The 14,205-nt window shown below is 41.9% G+C and overlaps 1 protein-coding gene across 2 annotated transcripts in view; it reads left to right on the top strand.

Annotated features, from left to right (window-relative positions):
- The window catches only part of PSME4 (proteasome activator subunit 4), a 119,004-nt gene that overhangs the window by 13,782 nt on the left and 91,017 nt on the right, over nt 1-14,205 (top strand). For both annotated transcript variants that reach the window (XM_075595935.1, XM_075595936.1), the window contains exon 2: nt 12,968-13,108. In XM_075595935.1, the coding sequence (XP_075452050.1) occupies nt 12,968-13,108 (141 nt within the window). The remainder of the gene's footprint in view (nt 1-12,967; nt 13,109-14,205) is intronic.

Here is a 14,205-nt window from a genome sequence, read left to right as displayed (position 1 = left end):
AGATTTTAACAACTAGATTGGGAGAAGTACTTCCTTCTTTGATCTGTCCAGGTGGAATTTGTGCCTTGGAGACAAGTAGCAGAGAAATATCAACCTTATTAATTATGCACATTCCCAAAAGATTCCCATGGTCCTCATTATCTTAGAAGAGTTAATTTATAGCAGATTAAATTGGAAATATGTTAAACTTTAAGGGCCTTTGGATTCAATAAAAACATTTTGGTGGTGATATCTGCCTTGTACAGATGTAACTGCCTTTTCTCTACCGCTTGCCTTGCGAGTTTTGCACGACAACCTCTCCCACGCTGTGAGATTCCAAAGGCCAGACTAATGGCCCATCGGATTAACACAGTGTGGGTCCCTGCAAAAAAATAAAATAAAAACAAGCAGCAAATAAGACATTACATTTGAATAAAAAAATGCAAATGCCAACCTAAAAAAAATACACAATGAAATAAAATACAATCCATGTGTTTCTTACTTTTGATGTCCTTCACCCTCCGAATCCGACTCCAGCAGCAACTCTTGGTCCACAACACAATGCTCTTCAACAGCCGATGGTCCTTCGGTAAGCTCCTTTCTTCTTTCTTCCTTCTTTCTTTTCATCCTTATCTTCATCTGTATTTTGTAATCCAATTGGGGGCGGATGTGTTCTTGTCGGCTTCTTGGAATCAAATGAGACGGGGCAGGCCTGTGATGTCACATTTGAGTGTCAATGTCAATCCGATTGGCTGGACTACGATGTGACAGGTCCCTCTCTCCCCCCATTTTTTTTTTTTTTTTTAAAGATGTGATATCAAAAGGGAGGGAAGCCAATCAGGAAGGCTATTCTTCCCTCCCTTTAAGATGACGTCACCAAAACAAAATGGCTGCCATCACATGGTACTAGATCCAACTGGATTGGGAGATATGCCATGTGAAGCATCACATGGTACATCCCCAATCTCGTTGTAGTAAACCTTAAACCATGTGACAACTTCCATTTTTTTTAAATATATATATATAAAGGATGTGACCACATCCATGGAAGATGTCACATCCTTTAAAAAAAATGGCTACCATCACATAGTACTTCAACCAACAAACAGGCTTTAACCAAGACCTCCATTTGAGCCACTACAGAGGATATTCATCAAATCATTTACATTGAACAAATCATTTACATTGAAGACCATTTTTCTTATGGCTAGTACTTCAGTAAGAAGAGTGAGTAATCTTGGAGCATTGTCTTGCGATGCCCCTTTTTGCATTTTTCACCAGAACAAGGTTGTTCTCCGGACAATACTTCCTTTCCGTTCAAAAGTGGTTTAATTATTTCATATGAATGACTAAATAGTAGTACCTTCCTTCTGACAAAACCCCAGAAATCAGAAGGAAGACAGTCTGCACACTTTAGCTGTAGTTTGAGCTATCTCAGCCAATATTGACAGGACGAAGTCCTTCAAAAGATTCAGAAATTTACTTGTGCTCTTTCCCAGACAATAGAAGGAAAAAAACAGAAATCAAAGACCAACGATAGCCAGATGGATTCAAGAACCACCATCAAACGGGCGCATCTGGGAGCTCACCATTAAGTTCACTAAAGGCTCATTCTACCAGATCGATTGCAACATCTTGGAGTGTGTGTGAGTTTGTGTGTGTGTCTCTTGCCTGGATATATACATTACATAACGTAAATGCTTTGTATCCGTCTCTTGGATTTATCCTCCATGTTCAGAACAATGGTCTCAAGACCTGTGTGGGAGGCAGTTTTACAGCTTTCTATAAACCTGTTCCAAACACTGTCATTACTGCAACTAAACACAACATAGATACTGTAATGTTTTTAAAACTTTAACATATTTTCAAAACATTGATAGCTAGACCTTGTGAAGCTACACCCCTGTTGGGGAAAATTGGCAATGTTCCCCATGTCTTTGGCTAGCATTGGTGTACTCTAGACCAGGGGAGTGCAATCTATTTTTTTCCCCCTGCGCCTCCCTGCCGCCTATCCCCCTCTCCTCGCGCCCCCTCCTGCTTACCTTGCTTCAGACGTCATTTGGCGAAGCGTAACCAGGAGCGTCTGAAACAAGGTAAGTAGAAGTTTACAGAGGCCCTGCAGCTCCCCCGGCATTAATTTAAATGTATATGGGAAGCGCGCGTGGGGACTCTAAACCCCGCACCCCCCTGCAGCGAGTCCCATGGGGGGCGCGCCCCCCACTTTGCGCACCGCTGCTCTAGACCAGGGGGTTTCTACCCTTTTTTGGTTAAGGACCCCTAAGTGAAATTCTGAGTAACCCCCAACCATCTCTAATAGCAACTCAGATGCATTGTAAATTCTTCTGTATTTGATAAAATTTTCAAATGACCAGAAAATTGGAGGGAACCCTTTAGGGATGACCAGGGGAGCGCCCCCCCCTGCTGGCTCTTCCCCTCTCTTTGTGCCTCCTCTTACCTTGGCTTTGACGTCATGTTGCAATGTGATGTCACATGATGGCGCCGCGTTGCCATGGCAACGCATCTCCAGGAGCAAGGTAAGTGCAGTTTACAGAGGCCTTTGTCACTTCCCTGGCATTTACTTTAAGCGCCTTTGGGACGCACGCGCGGCCTCTGCAAACCCGTGCCCCCCGCAGGTGATCTCCAGTTTGCGCACCGCTGCTCTAGACAATGCTACAGTGCATGCAGATGTATCGCTTTAAATGATGAAAATCTTGGTATTGTACTGTAAATATCTGATGCCGAGGTCAGTCTCTGGTGAAATGCTTTCATCTTGTGCTAAGAAACTACCATTCAGGACTGTGTATCTTGTCGTGTGGTGTGGTGTCCTTTTAAAAATAAACACATGTTTTTCTTAGTTTTGCACTCTTGTATAATATATAGTAAGGTAATTGTCTCTCGATAGAACATACAGTAGAATTAATATTAAATAATAGTGTGTAAAAGAGTCACTCCAGGTGGGAATGTAACATAACGTGTTTGATGGCAGTGTTTTTTGTTTATTGTTTGGGCACATATTAAATTTACATTAATTTCAACCAATTTTCTAACTGGATCGTGCCATGCAAGCTTTTTATTTATTTATTTATAAAAATGTTTTACCAGGAAGTAACACATTGATTTCTCTCGTTTTCCAGTATGTCCTGGGCACAGAGTTAGGCAGCCAAAAAAATGTTTTCTCTTTGCACACGCGCGAGCAGTATGGACGCTACAATTGAGTTGCATTGTTTTGATCGCTCACAAGTGCGCTCTCACCTTGAGCGCGGCCTTATGATGACAATACATGGCTACATTAAAGTAACAGAGGATATACATTATATTTATATTTAAAGACATTTCGTGGGCAGTTAAAGGTGTTATGTGTGTATCTAACTGTTACAGACAAGTAAAATGTGACGCTGTTGAAGTCTGAAAAGATCTTAGCCAGGTGGCGGCTTTGAGAGTCTCTGGTTGGTTGTTCCAGACGTAAGGTGCTCGGTAAGAGGAGAGAAACACTCACACTCTCCCGCTGGTTAAAAGCATGAAGTGACGCTGGGCGCACTTAAACCACTCTCCCAGATCAGCTGCTTGGCTTCTGCACGCTCTACCCGGTCCACGGCTCTCACTCAATTTCGGGGGCTCCTCTTTCGGCCTCACGCGTCACAGCTGCCTCAGCCTATAAGGTTCCTCTCTGGATCTTCAGAGTTGGTACCTGTGCTGAAGCAGGAATATCCTGGAAACCTGACCTGTTGGGAGGGATGAGGACAGGAGTTGAGCACATCTGCCTTAGCACATCCTAACTCCCCTTCATTACGATGCGCTAATGATAAGCCCCATTTATTGAATAATGGCCAAAGAGCATTAGCTACGAAGATCAAGAGAGACGAGGTGCCGAGTGACTGCCCATCCCAGAAGCCTAACCGGAAGTGACGTGACGCTCTGCAGAGCGTGACGGAGCTGAGCCCCAGAGAGTGATCGGGAGGCAGACAGCCGAACGCGTGACCATCACCAGACGTCCAACAGAGGCGGGCGGGGGGGGGGGGGGGTGAGCCACGGCACGAGTTGATCTCCTATAATCACATTCGTGATCCATGCTGATTTTATACAATTTTATTGTAAGTGCGCATTTTTGAGTTTGATATAAATATTTACCTTTTATACAATTGATCTGCACTATTGGTATACCTTTTGTCTTTGCATTTCATCATCTCGTCTGAATTGGAGCACAATATCACTTTCAACTCAGATGATCACATATATCCAAGCTATCTGATGTTGCCTGAATAACACTTAAATCCTGTGAGTAGTCTGCACATATTAGCCAAGATTACTATTGAGTTGAGCAGAGAAAGCGCCAGGCTTTGTGTGAAACACGTGGGATGAGTTTTTTTTTTTTTTTTTGTCTTGGTTTTTGTTCATTTTTGCCCTATTTTTAATATGTAAGCAGTAACACTTATTTTTTCAATTGGTGAGTTCCGATTTTTGTCTAAGGGGCAGCAGTTCCACTGAACGCACCTTTTCCCCTTATGCTTAAGGCACCATGCCCTTAGCTCATCCAGTTTGGGCAGTAGGCTTTGGATATTTATATGGGTTGAAGCCCTTTTTGGATTTTGAAAAGGGCATTGTCACAGGGGACTCCTGTAGCGTGTAGGACCTCAGTGGCCGGAACAGCGGGAGCAGGCAAAGATTTGTTGGGGTTTATGGGCTAAGGTCGGTGGCAGGCAGCAAACAGCAACGTCGGGTTCACACGTGGGGTTCGGCAACAGGGAGGCAGTAGCAGGACGGGTGCGGGAACTGGGCAGGGGAGCAGGAACTGAGTCTGGGGAGCCAGGACAGGTCTGGGACTTGCTAGCAGGAAACAGACTGAGGCAAGCTAGTTAAAGAGCAAGGGCCTTTAATATGAACAGGACTCAAATACAGAACAGGACTGCTACAGGAGCAGATCAGAAGCATGGGCATAGGAGTCTGACACAACAAAGGCAAGGGAGGAACGGGGAACTATATAGGACAGAGAACAGGAGCAACAAGTGGACAGACACAGGAACCCCAGAGCACACAGAAAACAGCAGCACACCCGGTGAATAGAGAAAGGAACTGGGAGAGAGGGAGAACTAGGAAAATGTCAGGGCTATTTCATGACGGGCATTATCGGGTATGGGACAGAGTTGAAAAGAGGGGGCCTGGGTTGCGTTCAATATCCCCTGCTAAAGAGTCACAGTATAAATTCAAAATGTGAGTAATTGTTTGCAGGCTGTGAGATTGCAATGTTTGCCATTAAAATGAGTGGTGGTTGGTGTACAGGTATTCCAAGTTCTCCACCAATATTCAGTTTATAATGCAAGGCATTTGAGTAGTCCAGGGTGAATGATGATATCGGGTATGGGCCAGAAGAGAGGAGTTTGTAGTGGATAGAGTGGATTTCTATGAGGCCACAGTAATGAACAGAATTGAGGCAAGTAGCAGGTTCATTATTAGAAAGGTGTGTAACTTTGCATGAAGCTGTGGTGTGTCCAGTTGGTCTGAGCAGACAGCGGATATGTGCCTTTTGCCTGCTGCTGAAAGTGATTGCAGAGGGGTTTTGGGAATGAGAGGAAGTTTTGTTGGAAGTGTGCAGACAACTGTTGGGAGAGACTGCAGTAAATTAAAGTGTGGGTTGGGTTTATTGTATTGGCCAGGTAGGCAACCTGCGGCTCCCGAGCTGCATGCGGCTCTTTCAGCACCTACATGCGACTCTACTCCTTCATGGGTGTCTGCTCCCCAGCTGCTGCCTCCTTCCCTCACTGGGCTGCGGGGGGAGGGTGTAAGGGGGGGGCGCTCAACTGTGGTCAGGCCTCTTGTTGCCGCTGGGCGTTTCCCCAGATGCTGGCCTGCCTCCTACACTGTCCCACAACGGGCCTCTGTGATGACGCACACCGGCATGAGGCCTGGCGTGGGACAGTGCAGGAGATAATGTTAAAGCTTATACAGTATATACCTCTTAGTGTGTGTACGGTGTATATATATGTGTTTGTGGGGGTGTAATATTCATGCGTGTGTTGCGGCTCACTGAATATTTTGGACACTTTTTTTTTTTTTTAAATGGTTCTTTTCCTTTATGTTGAAGACCCCTGGTATACGCTAACAGGCGTGGGATACAGTGGGGACAATTGAGCTGACCGTTTGCTGCCTAGTAATATCTTTGTGTAGATAAAGCTGTAGAAGGATGCAATCTCTAGTCCAACTACTAACTACATATTCCCTTAAAGATTCTCACTTTAAAGGTGCAATCCACGCAATATCCTACATGTTTGTTTTTTTGTGTTTTAATCTGTTCTGTAGTATTAGATACGTAACATTTTTTTAAATGTAACTCTTAATGACATTTTTAATGCATTTTAATATAATACTTCGATTTCTATAGCAGATTTTAACACCCTTCCCCAGCAGTGCAAGATCTTTGCAACACTTTCCTGTTTGTGATAATTTTTTGCCAATGTTCCCAGCAGTTGGAGCTGCAAACTGTAACAATAGATACTTTAGTAATATAAGAATACATTGTAGCTGTTGAGTTACACTGACTGAAGGATTTATTGAAACTAAAAGCTAGCCATTTAGTGAACCCTTGGACGCAGGATCTTTGCTGATCGATTACAGGAGAACTACTCTATTGGAAGTTTAGGTTTAAAAAATAATAATAATTAAAATAGCTCTTGGATTGCCGCTTTAAGATGCTATGCTTCCTTAGACTTATTTTTAAATGTATACATCTAAAAGTCTTCAAAGTTGCAATGCAGACACATAAATTGGCCAATATTGTATCCTAAATCTTCTGATTTATTTCCTATTTACTGACCCCAGATTGTAAGTGGCCCACACAGACCAAATGTTTTTTTTTTTTATCTTAATGACACTTTAATGTAGCTATAATGTGACCTTATCTGCTTACCACCTCCACATACTAACTGGGTTGTAATATTTAAAAACAAAGTACTTTTTAGACGTGTAACTAATAGTTTGCACGATGACAACCCGATGATGTACAAGTAGTGATGATTTTCTTTTTAAATAGTCTTAAGTTTGTCCTTTTTCATCTCGAACAGATGAAACAAGGTTATTGTGAAGACCTTTTGTGAATCCTGTCCTTAGGACGTTGTTTATTAAACTGATGGTGCCGATTGGGCGACTGTTGCACAGAAACATTGTAGTCAATTGGAATTTGTGTGCGATAGTGCAAGAAACCCCATTGAAGTCACTATTCACACTTTACAGACTAAGAGCCAAAGTCGTTTACTCAAAGTTACAGCTGCGAGAAGGTCACATAACCAGGATAATACAGATTTGTCACTGTATCTCAACACGGGTTATCCATGTTCCAGGGTTATGGAAAATGGGTGGAGAAGACTCAGAACATAGTTGTTGGGAATAGTCTCAATTATGGTTGACTTTATAAATTGTAATTAGTAAAATATCAAGACCCTTATTAGACAAAATAAGTGAAGAGCTGTTTTAGCTTATGTTTGGAAGACTGAATACATTTTAATGTGTCATTTGTATGCAGTTTATTGTATAGGGAACCAAAATGATGAGCTGCACAACAGATGCATTCTTTTGAGTAATAAGCACTTTGATTTCTCCTGAACATCATGTCTTGTTGATTCATTTGCGTTGAGGATCCTAAAAGCCCAGTGTTGCTGAGCACTTTCTGTGATTCTCCTTCAGAGTACTTTTCCAAATGAAAATATTGGTATCTATAAATACTTGACCTTGTACTTTTTATTTTGATTACAATGTACTCAACATTTTAAAGTACATCTATTTGATTTTACGCAGAAAGAAAATGTAGCATTATACAGTTTAGACTCTGTAATCTATTATTTAATTAAAATTGTGCATGCACATTCAAGAAGTTCTATAAATTAAATCTAAAATAAAACAGATTGAGCTATCCGCCCAAGGAGTCACGAGGCATCCGTCTTTGATTTATGATATTGGAAGTACCAGAGAAGCAGTGGAGATTAAGGTTCTTCTTATATGTTGCCATTTGTTTTTGTTTGCTGGCAGTACCTCATTATTTCTCCCTGGGAGACTTGCGTAAAGCATATACTTTTAAGCGGAATAAATGGATGCGTGTAATGGTTCAGTTCCACTTTGCCTACAAATAAAATATATTTGATAAGAAAATGACCCTTGCAATTAACTTTCTTAAAGTGGCGGTTCCTCCAGATAGGTCTCTTTTCTCTTTAGTACACCTTTTAGGCTCATTCATATGAGTGGGAGTAATGCATGCTGAACTATACGGCAGCACCCGTTTGTGAATCTGGGCCTTGGTGTCAATGGTGGACCTCAAAGAACTTTAGAAAGAAAATGTTACTCTTTCCATTGAATATTGCTCTGTGCTCCCTGGTGTAGTGGGAAAAGGAGATTATACAGCATCTGTAAGCCATACACTGCAGGCTTTTGGACTTTTAAAAGAAACAAAAGTAAATTTGGTAATCTGCATTAAAGTGCATTAGTTTGAACTCCCTTTCACAGTGGGTTATATTTGAATAAACTGCACCTTTAAACAAACTGGGGACTCCTCATAAGCTATCCTGAATAATGCAGAATGTTTTTGTTTAACGAATGCAAAAAGTGTTAGGTATGCAATATTTCATTTACAAACACATGTATTATTGACAGTGTTGCCTGCAGATTTTTCCATGGTCACCTCCATACTACAGTATAAAAAAACTATACCTGGGACACTTCCATTTCGCTGTATCAAAGCAGCAATCCCCCCTAACTAAGCTCAATCCCCTCTGCAGATCAAACACATTATTTTCAGCTTCTGGGACCCTCTGGTCCCTGGGATACTTACTGGTGAAATTACCAGTGTTGCTGCTTGTTTTGTTTTTAAGGTACAGTATTTAAAAAGCTGGACAGTTGGAGACTGCTTCCTATTATCCCCGCGGGACCCACACGATTTGGGCACCATTTTGTTTGATCTGGAAGTAGTTTTAAATATGGCCACTTCACAGGTAAGTGTCCCTGGAGCCGGAGAGCTGCAGAGCTGAAAATAGTGATATTCTGCTTGTTAATGCCTCCCCATGTTCCCATGCTGTGGGAGGGAGTAAACAGGGCTGTTTAAGTTCTAAAAAAATCTGGTTGGTTCTGGGTGATGTTTGTGGCCATAATTAAGATCTACTGTACTGTAAGAGTGGTGGAAATTTTGTGCATGGTTGTACTCCCTGGAGTCTTGTCTGAAAACCTCCTTACTCCAGATCATGCAATGGCTCGCTTGATAAGCATATATTTAATGGTACAGTATTTGTAGTGTATTCATTCATTCTAGTGATATCACTGACTTTGAAGCAGGTGAACCTAATTTTATTACTTTCTCATGATATTGGGCAAGTCACTTAGACTCCGTTACCCAAAAAATGATAGTGACCTGTTAAAGGCATGGAATTATGTTGTGCTATAGTGCAGTGCTGTGTAAGCAGATCAACTGAACAATGTTTGTTAAATCTTTCATTATTACTGGCATTGAAAAGACACTTCGTATATACATTTTGATGGTTATTCATGTGTATTTTAGTGGCTTTAGTTTCGTCTGAGACTAATTTTTCTAAAGTAATTTCAAAGATGTCTTAAAGATGCAGTAAGAAACGGGATGTCCCATAAGGGATATTGGATGTGATTGATAGATTTTGTGCAGGCATAATAAAGGATACAAATAGAATTGGCAAATACATTGTCCCATCATCATTATGCTTATGTGATGATACAAACTACAAAGAATTGTATTCCATTGAAATGGATTTGTGTTCTCTGAAGACATAATGCACAGCATGGGAAATATATCAAGGTCATACTTGAAAGCCACTGTAATCTGTGGGAAAGGAGATAGAAATACAGTATGGAATTTAATGGCATAAAAGAACCACTTGACCCGCCTACTGTACCTCCTTTTTGCTATCTGTTGTTAAACCGCAGACCCTATATGATCCATAGCTCTCTTTCAGCCTTATGTCTATTCCACATATTTTTTGAATGATGTTACTGTAGTGGTTTTTACCAATACAGTAACATTAGATTAAGATTGTAATCTCTCTCCCCCAAGCATTTGTTTACTGTGAGGAAAAGAAAAACAAAAAAAACCTGCACAAATTATGTTAAAATACGTATGAGTACAATTCATTTAGTTTTTATTTACTAAAGGTGCGCTTTTTCCTAGTAGGAACTGCTTTCATACAAGTGTGGGACATTGTTTAAATTTTGCATACTGATGCACCTGTGGTGCAGTGTAAGGCCCGGGCCATAGAGGGGTGAGGAGTTCCGAGCCGCGCTGACGCTGAGGCTCGCCTGCTGAAATCTGCGTGATTTCATGCCCATGCAGGCGAGCCAGCGGGCGCGATCGGAGGCGGGGGGAGACTGAGGCAGGTGGGGCAGTGACGTCGCTGGGCCAATCGCCCGCGACACACTGACGTCGACGTCACGGCGCCGTGACGTTGACACAGCTTCGCGCTGATTGGATGTTTTCAGCCGACAGCGCGCTGAAAAACAGCTTGGCACTCGGCTGAAAACTCCAGCGCCTCAGCACGCCTGCGGACGCTCGCGTGAGCCCCCTCTAAAGGCATCCTCATTGAGGATGCAGGGGCTCAGCGCGGAGCGTCCGCACGGCTCAGCAAGGCCTGTCCTTCTATGGACTCGGCCTAATGAACATTTACTGGGTAAGGTTTAAAACAGCAATACGGGTTAACTTTTAATATTTTATTAAATACATTTTAATACTTATTTTTTATTACCTGTTTGAAGCAGGGGTCTCCGGAGCTGAACGATATTGATTTCCGCTCCGGGAACTCCCTGCTTCCCAAAGATACCTCCCTTCGTAGTGGTGCCGGTATCCCTGCACGCAGAGAAACTGTGGGCCTAATCTAATGGCGGTATAAATATCCTGCATCACTCGGGCCAATAGGAAGCTGTGACGTCTTCCAGTGCGGCTTCCTATTGGCCCGCAACACCTGGACCTTTCATCTCTGCAGAGATACCAGCATCCCTACGGAGGTAAGTATCTCTGGAAGCAAGGGGGTCCCCTGAGCTGAAATTAATAGTTAAGCTACAGAGACCCCCTGCTTTAACCCTGTAATAAAAAAAAATCATCTATCTATATATCTCGTTAACCTGTATTGCTGCTTTTAAAGAGCATGTTGATTGCTACAGAGTCTGCAATGTGACTGGTATGTTTAAGTCGGCAAACCTGTAAGGTCTCTTAAACTCTTCATTGCCAGTTGAAACATAACCTGAAATCCGTAGTTTGACACTGAATAACATGTTTTGCATTTAATCTATGAATGCCTATTTCCTCTGTATACTGTAGTTCAGTGGTTTCCAAACTTTTTTTGGTTAATGAACCCTATAATTATATTGTGAAATTTTGTGGAACCCCAACCCTCTCTAACAGCGCGTCTCAGATCAGATGCATTGTAAATTCTTGTATATGTGGTACAGTTTTCAAATGATCTGAAAGTTGTGCGGAACTCTAGGAACCCGACTTGAAAAACAATATTATAGATCAACATCAACATATTTAGTGCATCCGGTGAGCTTTTGGTTTTCTGTTTTTCATTTAAGGCCGTGATTATAGTGCCTCTGACTACGCGCGCCGGAACAAATATATGGACGCCAATGGAGGCGCACATTGTGCATGTGACCGCGCGGAAGCGCGACGATGGAGACCAATCCTAAGGAGACAAATCATTTTGATTTTTCAGTGCGACGGCCAAATCATGTGAGCTGTTCAGCCAATGAGGGTGAACCGCTCGCGTGACATCACGGCCACACCTCCTGATGCCTCCTGCCTACCGTGAAGGTTTTGCACGCGGCGCGAGTGACATCACGTGGACATGCGCGCACGCGCCTTGCAGCAGGCACTTTAATAATCACAGCCTAAGATGTCTCTGCTTCCAAAACTACACAATAAGTAACTCTAATTGTTTTTAAAACGCCTTTGATTTATTTTGTATGTAGTGCCCTTCAACATCTGAAATAGTAATGGAAAATGTAGCCAATTGCAAAGAGATGTTTCTCGCTGCATAACACTTTTATACTGATGCAGGGGTAACCAACTCCAGTCCACAAGGGCCACCAGGTCAGGTTTTATGTATATCCCTGCTTCAGCACAGGTGGCTATACGACTGAACCACTGATTAAGTCATGTGCGCTAAAGCAGATTTCATGAAAACCTGACCTGTTGGTGGTCCTTGAGGGCTGAAGTTGGCCACCCCTGTACTAATGCAATCAAAGTAATCTGGATTACATCAAAGCATTAGCAACATAATGGTTTAACTTGAGCTGACTTTGCAATGCACTACAAATCCCCGCAGCGCTACGGCCGGAGCTGCATATATTACAAGACAAACGTGTATTGAAAAAAAGAAAAATGTGAACATGTATGGGATATGATGATTTACAAATGGAATAGTTTGAATAATACAAAAAAAAAGTTGTGTGCTGAGCACGCGCATTTGAAGTGAAACTTCTTTGTCTTTGGTCACTGTTTTGTCACAGATACAGTATTTTTGATGGCGATATTTTTAATTAAAATTCAAAACGCAATGTCCGTGTCAAAACGCAAAGAAGTTTGACTTAGAATGCGTGTGCTCGGCACACACCTGTTTTAGTTATTTGCACTTAGTATAACTATATAAGTGTGTGTGTGTCCGCGTCTGCCAGGGTGCCTTTTATCTCCCAAGCACCGAGTCCGGTCGCAACTGCACTTGTGCACCAGACTCCGACCATCACTGCGCATGTGCGCCGAGACCCGGCAGTGTTTTTTTGCGCATGCGCAACAAGCGAGATGGAAATGTGCAATGGGCGCGCCTATTAGTGCCATGAGATCACTCGTGTTACGGTTTTTCGTTACAACGCAAGGATTTTTCCTCATGAAAACCCTGTAGGCGCCAGCAAAGAAGTTTCACTTAAATTTTTTTTTTAAATTAGCATTATCCTTTTATTCTTTTCACATCACTATGTATTGTTTTTTTATTTGCAGGTACATTCGACTGTATGGGAGAAAATTTTGTAAAGAAGACCATGTTCTCTTCGTCAAGCTGTTGTACGAGTTGGTTACTGTTCCAAAACTGGAGATCAGTATGATGCAGGGTTTTGCACGTTTGTTAATAAGCCTGTTAAAGTAAGTAGAATAATTTGATGAACTTCTTGTCAGTCCATTTTACAAGATGATGGTTACATGTTGCTCTGCTGCTGGTATCTTGACATTTCTCCAAATTAAACATACATTGAACTCCATGGCCTCTACTATCACCGACAAGCTAGAAATGGAGACCACGCTAAAGGGGCAGTTTGTATGCAGGTTATGTTGTTCCCCTTTTATTTTTGTCTTATGATATTTATGAGAAGGAGCGGCTCAGTGAGTAAAACTATTGACTATAAGACACCGACTGGCACTGAGTTTGAAGCAGGGGAACCTGGTTCAATTCCCGGTGTCGGCTCCTTGTGACCTTGGGCAAGTCACTTTATCTCCCTGTGCCTCAGGCACCAAAAACATAGATTGTAAACTCCACCGGGCAAGGAATGGGTCTGTAAAGCGCTATGTAAAACTAGCAGCGCTATACAAGAAAAATGATTATTATTACAGCCCATTTTTGCTTCAGCAACATAAATTTATTAATATATATATTTAATTTTTTTTTTTCATTAATTTAAAAAAACCAAACAAATGTTCCCCCATTTTTTAAGGTATACATAAATATTTTAGATATATATTCATGCTGACATGAACTACACACGATCAGATAGCGCGTCACAACAGTAATACACGCTAAATAATAGGAGACCTAATGGGAATAACCAAATCCCTGTGTTATTCTTTATAGTACCACTGAACAATTTTGTTTATTAAAGGCCAGTTTCCTTTGTTCAAAGGAGTCAGTGGCCTAATCCTTGATGTGTGATGTCACTTTCTCCCCCCCTATTCTTCTCCCCCCCTATTCTTCTTCACCCCTATTCTTCTTCACCCCTATTCTTCTTCACCTAGTGTTTTGTTTACATACAAGCGTTGAAGTACATGGGATTGTGTTAGAGATGAAACAAATGTTCGAATGATGAGTAATTTTCAAAACACCTGATTCTCCTAAATAGTGTCCGAAATGACCTCACAAACCAAAAATGTCTACCGTGTAACGTATAAAAAAACATGGTGTCACTTTTCAATATACGTGACTAAATGGTGTTCATTGTTTTAAAAGCACATAGTCAGTTTTGGCAAAT

This window comes from Ascaphus truei, chromosome 4 (assembly GCF_040206685.1).
Source record: "Ascaphus truei isolate aAscTru1 chromosome 4, aAscTru1.hap1, whole genome shotgun sequence".
NCBI lineage: Eukaryota > Metazoa > Chordata > Amphibia > Anura > Ascaphidae > Ascaphus > Ascaphus truei.
Note: the sequence above shows the minus strand (reverse complement) of the source record. Positions and strands in the feature narration are given on the sequence as shown.